This window comes from Benincasa hispida, chromosome 4 (genome assembly GCF_009727055.1).
Source record: "Benincasa hispida cultivar B227 chromosome 4, ASM972705v1, whole genome shotgun sequence".
Taxonomy (NCBI): Eukaryota; Viridiplantae; Streptophyta; class Magnoliopsida; order Cucurbitales; family Cucurbitaceae; genus Benincasa; species Benincasa hispida.
The window spans coordinates 2311913-2322821 of record NC_052352.1 but is presented as its reverse complement, the minus strand read 5'-3'; the positions used below and the strand labels follow the sequence as shown (position 1 = coordinate 2322821).

The 10909-nt window shown below is 36.0% G+C and overlaps 3 protein-coding genes across 4 annotated transcripts; 1 reads left to right on the top strand and 2 right to left on the bottom strand.

The window, feature by feature from the left end:
- Positions 1 to 236: 236 nt before the first annotated feature.
- LOC120075442 (pentatricopeptide repeat-containing protein At2g33680) lies at positions 237 to 3189 on the top strand. Of its 2 annotated transcripts, none has more exons than XM_039028840.1 (2): positions 237 to 2389; positions 3054 to 3189. In XM_039028840.1, exon 1 carries the CDS (start codon positions 246 to 248, stop codon positions 2367 to 2369), a length of 2124 nt encoding a protein of 707 aa, XP_038884768.1. In that variant the 5' UTR covers positions 237 to 245; the 3' UTR covers positions 2370 to 2389; positions 3054 to 3189. The 2 variants fall into 2 exon arrangements, with proteins under 2 accessions (XP_038884768.1, XP_038884767.1); XM_039028839.1 differs by having other exon boundaries at positions 2814 to 3086.
- LOC120075443 (pentatricopeptide repeat-containing protein At5g40410, mitochondrial) lies at positions 2844 to 8479 on the bottom strand. The gene is made up of 3 exons (XM_039028841.1): positions 3832 to 8479; positions 3484 to 3751; positions 2844 to 3385 (listed from the first exon to the last, which is right to left on the bottom strand). The coding sequence occupies exon 1, from the start codon at positions 8117 to 8119 to the stop codon at positions 6236 to 6238; it is 1884 nt and encodes a 627-aa protein (XP_038884769.1). The 5' UTR covers positions 8120 to 8479; the 3' UTR covers positions 2844 to 3385; positions 3484 to 3751; positions 3832 to 6235.
- Positions 3163 to 3961, bottom strand: LOC120075471 (ganglioside-induced differentiation-associated protein 2-like). Its single transcript, XM_039028887.1, has 3 exons — positions 3832 to 3961; positions 3484 to 3751; positions 3163 to 3385 (listed from the first exon to the last, which is right to left on the bottom strand). Exons 1-3 carry the CDS (start codon positions 3959 to 3961, stop codon positions 3163 to 3165), a joined length of 621 nt encoding a protein of 206 aa, XP_038884815.1.
- Positions 8480 to 10909: the final 2430 nt, after the last annotated feature.

Sequence of the window (10909 nt, the reverse complement as noted above, 5' to 3'; positions counted from 1 at the left end):
AAATTTATTAAATCTTATATACGAAAATTTAAAAAAGTTTGAACATTTATGAAAATAAGTTCTGAAAATGGTCCGAGTCTATAATAATTCCATATTTTAACCTCGAGCATTGTTGGCAGGAGTTGTAGGTCGACCCAATAACTGTATTGGGCTAAAAGTAAAGTGGACCAAAGATGGACCGGCCCAATATCAAATGGCAATGGAATTGGTTGCGCCGCGCCTCATTTGGAATCGAAGCAGAGTTGATGAATCTTCTTCCTCAGCATCGCTCCTTCTTCAATTTGTTCTTGCGGTGTACCCATCAGAAAGATCTTCAGAAGGGCAAAGCCATTCACGCTCAACTCCTCAGAACTGGTTCGTTCTCTTCAGTTTACTTAACCAACAGTCTTGTTAACTTGTATGCAAAATGCGGATGCCTTGTTAAGGCCAAGCTCGTCTTTGAGAGTATAAGCAACAAAGACGTCGTCTCATGGAATTGCCTCATCAATGGCCACTCTCAACAGGGTCCCGTTTGTTCTTCGTTTGTGATGGAGCTTTTTCAGAGAATGAGAACGGAGAACACTCTGCCCAATGCCCATACTTTTGCTGGGGTTTTCACTGCTGCTTCAACTTCACTCGAAACTTTCGGTGGTCTACAGGCCCATGCGCTTGCGATCAAAACTTCTAGCTTTTATGATGTTTTTGTTGGCAGTTCGCTTCTCAATATGTATTGCAAAATTGGGTGTCTGCTGGAGGCTCGTAAGGTGTTCGACAGAATTCCTGAAAGGAATTCTGTTTCTTGGGCTACTATGATTTCAGGGTATGCGATGGAAAGGATGGCTTTTGAGGCTTGGGAGCTGTTTTTATTGATGCGTCGTGAAGAGGGGATCCATAATGAGTTTACCTATACCGGTGTGCTTAGTGCATTGACGGTTCCTGAACTTGTTCACTATGGTAAGCAAATTCATTGTCTTGCCCTTAAAAGTGGGTTGTTATCAATTGTTTCTGTAGGGAATGCTCTTGTTACGATGTATTGTAAATGTGGATGTTTAGATGATGCGCTTAAAACATTTGAGTTGTCTGGTGATAAGAACTCTATTACATGGTCAGCTATGATAACTGGCTATGCACAAGCTGGGGACTCGCACGAGGCTTTAAAGTTGTTTTCTTATATGCATTTTAATGGGAATAAGCCTAGTGAGTTTACTTTTGTTGGGGTGATCAATGCTTGTAGTGACATTGGTGCTCTGAAAGAGGGGAAACAAATGCATGGATATTCCTTGAAGGTGGGATATGAATCTCAGATATATATCATGACAGCTTTGGTTGATATGTATGCAAAATGTGGAAGCCTAGTTGATGCCCGAAAGGGGTTTGATTATTTAAAAGAACCGGATATTGTTTTGTGGACTTCCATGATCGGAGGATATGCTCAAAATGGTGAAAATGAAACTGCTCTGACTCTATACTGTAGAATGCAGATGGAAGGGATTCTGCCCAATGAGCTTACCATGGCTAGTGTCTTGAGAGCATGTTCAAGCCTTGCTGCTTTAGAACAAGGTAAGCAAATCCATGCCCGGACAATTAAATATGGATTCAATCTTGAAGTTCCAATAGGTAGTGCTCTTTCTACCATGTATGCAAAGTGTGGTAGTTTAGAAGACGGGAACCTGGTATTTAGGAGGATGCCTACTCGAGATATTGTGTCATGGAATGCGATGATATCCGGTCTTTCTCAAAATGGCGAGGGTTTGAAAGCTCTTGAACTCTTTGAAGAGATGCGGCAAGGCACTACAAAACCCGATTATGTTACTTTTGTGAATGTTCTTTCTGCGTGCAGCCACATGGGATTGGTGGAAAGAGGTAAGATCTATTTCAAGATGATGCTCGATGAGTTTGGCATTGTTCCAAGAGTAGAGCATTATGCTTGCATGGTAGATATTTTGAGTCGTGCAGGTAAGCTAGAGGAAGCCAAAGAGTTCATAGAATCTGCCACTATTGATCATGGTATGTGTTTATGGCGTATCTTATTAGGAGCCTGTCGAAACTATCGTAATTACGAATTGGGAGCATATGCAGGGGAGAAACTAATGGAGTTAGGTTCAGAAGAATCATCTGCTTATGTATTATTGTCTAGCATTTATGTTGCACTGGGAAGGTCTGATGATGTCGAACGGGTGAGAAGGGTGATGAAACTTCGAGGGGTGAATAAGGAACCAGGTTGTAGTTGGATTGAATTGAAAAGTCAGGTTCATGTGTTTGTAGTTGGTGACCAAATACATCCACAAATTGTCTACATACGTTCAGAGTTAAGAATGTTGAGAAAACATATGAAGGATGAATGTTATGAATCGCCCGAAGATATCGATTCTATGACATTTTACATATAAGATTACCAATTCAATAATAGGTATGTATGATTTGATCTATCTCATCTCCTTCCCACTTACCGTATTTGGTTCACCTGTTGCCAAGTTAGATAAAGATCATATTATCATGGACTTCTGGCTGAGAATCCGTGAAGTATTTCCTAATCTGTTCCCCTCGATTCTAAGGAAACAATGTTTTTGCTAACATTTTGCCACATGCATTTTGGAAGAAACATGTCCTGTCCAAAATTTTCAAGCTAGTTATTTTTAGAATAGGTGATTCAATGAGAGTTTAAATTACAAGTTCAATATATTTATTACGTACATTCAATAATGTATTCGATTCAATGTAGTCCTTTATTTAAATTATAGTTCAATGCAGTCCTTCCATTATTGTGTCAACTAGCATTTCTTATTATGTGGCATATATATTTTATTTATTTATTTTGGGTCATCTTGCATCAGATATAGCCAAAGCAAAAGCACAACCAGCCCTGAAACAAACAAAGTATCTGATATCCCAGCATGTTCCCTCCTCCTCAACCCATTACAAAGTCTGAATTCTTGTCATTTAGAGATCTGACATGAACATATATTTTATTACAGAGCAACTTCATTTAACCCTATTCACTGCTTCTCCTGTAAAGTATTGACTGTTACTTTCTTCACAAGGAAAGCTCATAAACCTTTTAACTTTGCCTGCAGAAAATCTACAACATTTGCAATATTTTCTGCCACTACTAACCAAAAAACTCCTACAACAAAACCCAAAAAGACCTCTGTGTCCCAACCCCATCTTTGAGTCTTCATTTCATCAAGCAAAACACCTCATGGAGTATGTAGAAACCGCAGCATCCACAGATGGCGAGGGGGAGAAGAGCCTGAGATAATCATTCTCTAAATCAGAGTCCATCACTGGACAAAACTCCAATTTCTCATCATGATCATACACAAACTGTGGTAACTCCATCTCTTTCCTTCTAACATATTCCCAAAGAAACTCCACTCTTTTCACATATTTCACCTTGTTGTACAACCTGCAAGTCAAAAAATTCAAGAACCCACCATAAAGATTTGATCTTTTTGCCTTTATATGCGATGGGATGTTCCAATTATAGGGAGGAAGAATGTTTACTCGGCGTCGAGCATGAGGCGACCGACGGTAGCGAAAAACATACGGGCCTGCAAGCCGGGGTGGAGAAAATAAACAGCTTCAATGTTTTTCTTAATGGTGATTGGAATAGCCTCATAGATTGCCTTGAGATTTGAGATTCCAGGGAAATTCTCTGTCCAATGAACATCAGTGTGAATGTACACCACCGTGAAAGGCCCATCATCTTTGAGGAAGGGGAAAATCTTGTCCTTTAAATAGACATTCACAGCCTGGCTGCTCACAAACCGAGCTGAAACCAAAACAGAGATGAATCAACACACACACACACACTGTTTTTGAAGAACAAGAAGGATAATTTAATTTCAATACCTGGAAAGTATTTTCCGACAATAAGGAGGACATTCCGGCGAGCTTTATCACGTCCATGGAGTTTAAAAACCTCGACTTTCTCAAGGAGGTGAAGTTGGTCGGAGAGAGGAGGAGAAGAAGAGTAGTTCATAATGAAAAGTTCCAGGCAGAAGCGTTGTGGGTTTTTGAGGGTTTAAAATGGAGAAAGAAGAGATGGGGTCAGAGGGGACATGGCAGAGGAATATTCTAAAGGATGTTCCTTTTTATGGGTCGGATCGATTGAAATGGGTTCGGTGGAGGTTTATCCGACAAGTCAGGGGCTCTGTTCATCATCGGATGTTTATCCTTCCAGCCGTGTGTAAAATTTTTAAGGGCCGGTAAAACATTATTTTTTTAAACTCTCTTTTCCTTGCCTGTTGTTTTGATAAGAAGTGGGATGGAATTAATGTGTGTGTTTTGTGGAGTGCAATCGGTTGGGTGTGGTAATTAGATAGAAACAGAGTTTGTCATCACATGGTAAAAAGAATCGCCCATATGCACTGGTTCTAGTGGCTAAATGCAGGGTTACATGGTTCAATTTAAAATTCAGTAACAATATATCATCATTGTTATGGAATAAATCAACACTGGTCGTGTGACCCAAACCACATGTATGTGTTCAAGCCCCCAGCTCGAACCACACTAAGGTTAACATTGACCAGGGATGAGCTCGGACAGCTTAACTATAGAGACAATGCCGATGTGTAATCTCTTCTATTACGTTAAATACAAATCATCAAACATAGTTGAAAGGATTTGACACGTACTCTCTTCTATAGAGGCCAAGACCTTTCCTTCACAAAGTATACTACCCTACCCAAATTCATATTGACACCAATTCAACTTAATATTAACTTAAATATTAGAGTGTGTGAAGACAAGTATCATAATAAAGTGAGTTTCCACCATCATTTGACTCGCAAGAGATTAAGATTAATCTTGAACACTACATCAGCAGCTCATGTTATTGGAATAGTTCATTGAACAATTGTTTTTTTCCTTTCCTTTTCTTTTTTGGATTAAAATATCATTTTTACTTCCTTAATTAGTTCTTCTTACTAGACTATATAAAAATTTTCCTTTAAGAAACATATTCACATTTCATGGGCAATTATTTTATTTCTACATGCTGTATATGTAAGAACAAAATCTATTTATATATCTAAGCTTTTATATTTGTATGCATTAAAACATCAAATTAATATTTATATCAATTTAAATCTTCAACTTTCATTAATTAATCAATTTTGCCAAATTGTTAATGATTTTAGAACTATTTTCACTTAATTCCATTTCAATTCAACTTAAAATCACCTAAATAAAATTATGACTTCTCCAAAAATTTCACTAAAGTAGCAACAAAAATGGTCACATGCTTTATAAATAAGTAAAGAAAAATAGAGGAAGACGACCATATGAAAAAACGTTTTAATGAAAAAACTGGTACTATCTATTTGACTAATGCATTTCTCTCTAATCCACATTAATTCTTAAAAAAATCTTATGCATGTATAGAAGCTGTGCATTAACAATTTTGAAACGAATTTCTAATAGATGGTCTAAATTGATTCAATTATAAAAATAGAATTTGAGAAGCTAGTGTTTGTATTTTAGTAATAAAAATGGTAGGAACTAAATAAACTACAATAAATTACAAGAAAGATAGCTGGGGTTTAAATCATTTTGAGAGGCATTTTACCAAGGAAACATCTAGGAAAATCTTGCTTCTCTCTTTTTTTCCATTCACCAACAGACAGGGTTTTATGGGTACCTAACACATTAAAGCTTTAACAGAAAATTATACCTATTACACCCTAGGTTGAAGGATGGTCCACAGTGAATTTTGAAATCCATAATTATAATTTTTTCAAGTTAACTCAAGTTTTAAACTGTGAGAGTTGATGATATAATATGACAAACTTAACTCATGTCAATCCATTTTGACTTGGAATCTATTGGAGATAGAACTAAAATCTCATGTTGGTTAGAGAAGAAAAAGATTACGAGTATACTATATACAAGTGAAGACAATAATCTCTATTGGTAAGAAGCATTTTGGGTGAAATGAAAAGCAAAGTCATCAGAACTTACGTAAAATACACAAAATATTATATTGGTATGGAAATATGTGGACATTGACTCTTGACGGTACCCAGCACACACTCGTGCTATGGACTATAAGAGAAGCCTAAATCAATACATGATCATACTTATTTTTTATGACATAATGAACAATATAAGAAAAGTCTAAATCAATCTATCATACCGCAGATCGAAAACAGGGTTAATTTAGCGCAACAAATGATAAAGTTATTGATGAACGTAGCTTAGCTATATGTATAAGGCACAAACAAGCATTAGCACCATTATGAAGCACAACAAGTACTTACCAGTAATCTGCACAAGAACACAATCCATCAGAGAAATGATGAAAGCGTTTTGGATCTCGGATAATAATGGTACGCTTCTCAATCAATGATATGAGCTTTGCAGTGGTATGACAATCTCCACAAATTCTGATATTCTTTGTGATGATTAAAGGTGCACCTTCTTTACTCACCAAAATCCCGAAAGCAATGGCTAACTTCTCGCTGTGCTTGTTTATCATATCCTCCTTGACTTCTTCTTCAACATTTTGCAGAACATATTCTGTTTTGGAACTATATCCAGCTTGCCTTATTTTTCCAAGCAATTCTTCGAGTTTGGAATAGATCTTACCCGTCTCAGAGTGAGAACGATCGCCCACAAAGAAGCGGTGGATCTTGTTTCTATATTCAATGGAGCTACATCCTGGGGTTCTTTTCAGACCTCTCTCCTTTAGCAAGGCCCTAACTTTGGCAGCATCCTTCCAAGAACGAGATGCAGAATACATATTTGATAACATGATATAGTTTCTGGGGTCCAAAGGTTCCAAATTAATCAAATGCTCTGCAACTTCCTTACCAAGTTCAATGTTACCATAGACCCTACAAGCACCAAGAAGAGCACTCCACACACCAGCATTGGGCTCCATAGGCATGTTTTGTATCACGTCATAAGCATCGTTCAAAAGTCCGCGGCGACCAAGTAGATCAACCATACATGAATAATGATCCATCCTAGGCTCAATTCCATACACTTTAGACATCATACTGAAGTAACTTTTCCCCTCTCTGACTAGCCCTGAATGACTACATGCGCTAAGCAAATGAATAAAAGTCACATGATCAGGCTCCAAACCTTTCTTGGTCATGCTCTCAAAAAGCTTGATTGCTTCTCTACCTAATCCATGTGCTGCATATCCTGCAAGCATGGCAGTCCAAGCAACTCTGTCAGCACAACCCACCTCCCTAAAGACGTCACATGAAGCACTTAATCTTCCTAATTTCGCATACAAATCTAAAAGTGCAGTTGCTATGGTGATTTTTGCGCCTAGACCAGAGCAGAAGATTAAACCATGAATGCTTTCAGCCAATTTTCCTACACTCAATTGTAGGCAAGCTTGAAGCAGTGCCAGGATAGTTCCTTCATCCGGCTCAATTCCAAACCTTCTCATCTTATTGAAACAATCAATTCCTTCTCGTGCACAGCCATTGGTAACTTGGGCAGCAATGATTGAATTCCAAGATACTGTATTTGGGTCTGGAATGGCCTCAAATAATCTACAAGCTGATGTTAAATCTTCAGACTTTCCATACATGTTAATGAGAGAATTAACGACCTCAACTTCGAAAGAAACACCAATTTTAATTGCAAAGCCATGAATATATTTCCCTGCACCCAAAGCTCCATTGCAAGCCGATATCATCGATAGAATTGTGATCTCATTGGGTTTAACTGACCTTTCAAACTTCATGGTATAAAATGCTTCGAGAGTAATATCAAGACACCAAGAAAAACCAGAAATCAGTGAGTTCCAAGAAATCAAATCTTTAACAGGCATATCATCAAACAGCTTCTGTGCATCTTCAACATAACCCAGTTTATTATAACAAGTGACCAGCTGATCCCCAATGAAACCCTCTCTATAAAGAAAAGATTTGATTACTCGGGCATGAATTTTCCGGCAATTGGAGATGGAAGTGCAAGAGTTTACAGCCATCAATAAAGCTGAAACAAGCGCTTCTGCAGTTGGGCATTGACGGGTCAGGCGAAATGACCGAAGAAGAAGTGGGTATTGTGTTCTTGACTGGATGAAGAAATTGTATAGAATTGAAGAATCCCAGTGAAGGCGGGTGGAGTTTTTGAAAGGAAACAGGAACAAGGAGCAACATCGAGACAGAAATACCATCTACCATTATCTTTCAAATGCAGGGTAATGTTCGTAGCGTTTGCCCCAAATCCAAAAGTTTGTGATGAGATGCTAATATGCTTCAAATTCCGAGATGAAATTGGGCTATTGCCTTGCCGGAAAGAAAAGTAAAGCAAGCCACTGTGGTGTTTGTTCACATTACTGCCTCAAAACGGACGAACTTGGGACTGGCTGCTTCGTTAGTATGAACACTATGCCATGAAGAGGAGGATGTATGACTTTTGCTTGTGTCGCTCTGTTTCTTGCTCTCTCGATCGTGCTTCTCATTCAATCTTCTTCCCTCGCATTCCCGCTCGTATTTACTTCCTTGAAACAAAGCATGGGTGAGTAGTTTGTGACCTCAACAAGTTTATTATTATTATTAGGATTCTTTTCAAATATAGAAAAATAAATTAAAATATTTATTTTAATTTAAGTGAATATTTTTAGTAGTTTTATTCTTTAAAATAATTTCTCATATTATTAAGTTAAAAATCAATTTTGTCCCAAATTATTTTAAAAGCAACAATTTAGTTCTTGAACTTTTGTTTTTAATGATTTAGTCTCTATACTTTTAATTTTGTAACAATTTAATCCATGAACTTTAGTATGTAACAATTTAATTCTTGTACTTTTAAAATTGCAACAATTTAGTCCCCAATGTAAACAAATTTATCAAAATTATATGTTCATTTTTATTGTTTTATGATGCATACTTTATATTTTACAAAAATATCGAGTCTTTAATTAGTTTATTGGTTTATTTATGCAAGAGATCTCATTAAATATTAACACTAATTTTTAAAATAGGGTACAAATTTCAAAGTACAAGGACTAAATTGTTATATAGTAAAGTTTAAGAACTAAATTGTTAAAAATTGAAAGTTGAGAAACTAAATCATTATAATAAAAAATTCATAGACTAAATTGTTATTTTTACAGAAGTTCATAGACTAAAAGTGAGTTTTATGGCTACAAAGACAGAAGACCTCATAGTCACAACTAAAAATAAGACAAAAACAAAACACTAAAAAAACAAGACATTGAACAAAGACAAAGAAAGAAACACTCAAACAAATGTCATTTTAGGGTCATTTAAAAAATTATTTGTAAAAATAGAGTAGTATACAAACCTACGAAGCACAGGCACAGTTACGGCTCACGATACGGATACGATCGGATATGGTGATTCCTCAATTTTAAAAAAAAACTAAGATACGGATATATCTAAGGATGCATCATTTTTTTTATATATTTTTTTAATATATATATTTCTAAAAAACGAGAATACTGATACGTTGAAGATATGTTTTCTTTTTCTTTAAAAAAATCTAGGATATAGATAAAATTAGCATATAAGTTAATAACAATAGCACAAAATAGAATACAAATACTGAAATACAATACAAAAAAAGCAACATCTAAGATGTTGAAGCACAATAGTTAATAATGCAATAGAAAAGTGACTCATATTACAAAGAAGAAGAGGAAGATTAGAGGGAGAAGTATGAAGATAAACGAAGAACTTCTTCATTGAATTATTGAAGATATCCAAATAGTTTATATTTTGGTGGACTTTGTGGGGACTCAAATGTGAAGATGGATATTAGATGATTCTAGTCTAGAGTTTGGTCTGTTATTTATTTTTTTCCATTTAGTTTTGGAAAATTTTTGAATGTATTTGATTTAAAATGAATCTTTTACCATACAATTAAAATAAAAAAAAGTTTCTACAAAATTTAATTGGGAAGAATGTTGTCTCTTACTTTATTTTAAAACTACAGTTTTTTTTGGAGTATTTTCAAAAATAGAAAAATAAGAAAAACTATTTACATAAAATAATATAATTTAATCATCTTTCCCCTTCTCCGTCTTCCCCCTTTTTCGTTTTTTTTTCCTTCTTCTTTTGTCTAATCTTGGTCTCTCTCTATAACCCATGCACTCTAGCGTCCAGTATTTATGCCCAACTGTCGATCCACCGATGATTGAGTCTACATCGTAGATTTGGTTATACGTTGCTGTCAGTGAGCCGATTTTTCTCTTTCTACCCGATTCATTCTCTCTTCCTCTAACTCTTAGATCCATGTAGCCCAATCCTCGTCACCGCTGTCTTATCACTGCTAGCGCTAGAGTTCACCAAAGTTTTGGTCGTTAGGGGTAAAATTTTGGGACGTTTTCAGTTAATTTTGTTTGGTTCTTGAACATTCATTAAATTTTGGTGTTAAAATTGATTTACCCATGAAGTTGGATAGATTTAAGTTTTGTTGCTTTTAGATAACAATGTCTATCATAGATAGATGCTAATAGAAGTTTATCAACATTTATCAGTAATAGAAATTGATATAAGTCTATCACTGATAGACGCTAATAGTGATGGAACACGAGACATACGCAGCGGAATTAGAACCTAATTACACTCTAATTGCTCCAAAACAAAAAGAAATAAGCATGCAAATTGAAGTGGAAAAACAGTGAATTAATAGGATAGGATACAACCTTTGTAGCTCCCGAAAATCGCTTTTCCTCGCTGAATCTCGACTCGAACTCTTCCGGACCACTACTAGAGTTGGCCTACTATCCTCTGAACTTAGAACTGGATTGTGGGACCTGGTGGATGAAGAAAACGAGAGAGAGAAAAGAGATGGAAAATAAGATGGATCTTTGGGTTGGGTTATGAATTTTTCTCAAAGAAAATAGTTTTTTTTTTCAGCCCAAATTTGAAAAAAAAAAATTTGCAAAAAAGGGCAAAAAAGTCTTTTAACTAAATTGAAAAGTCCAATTTATAGAAAA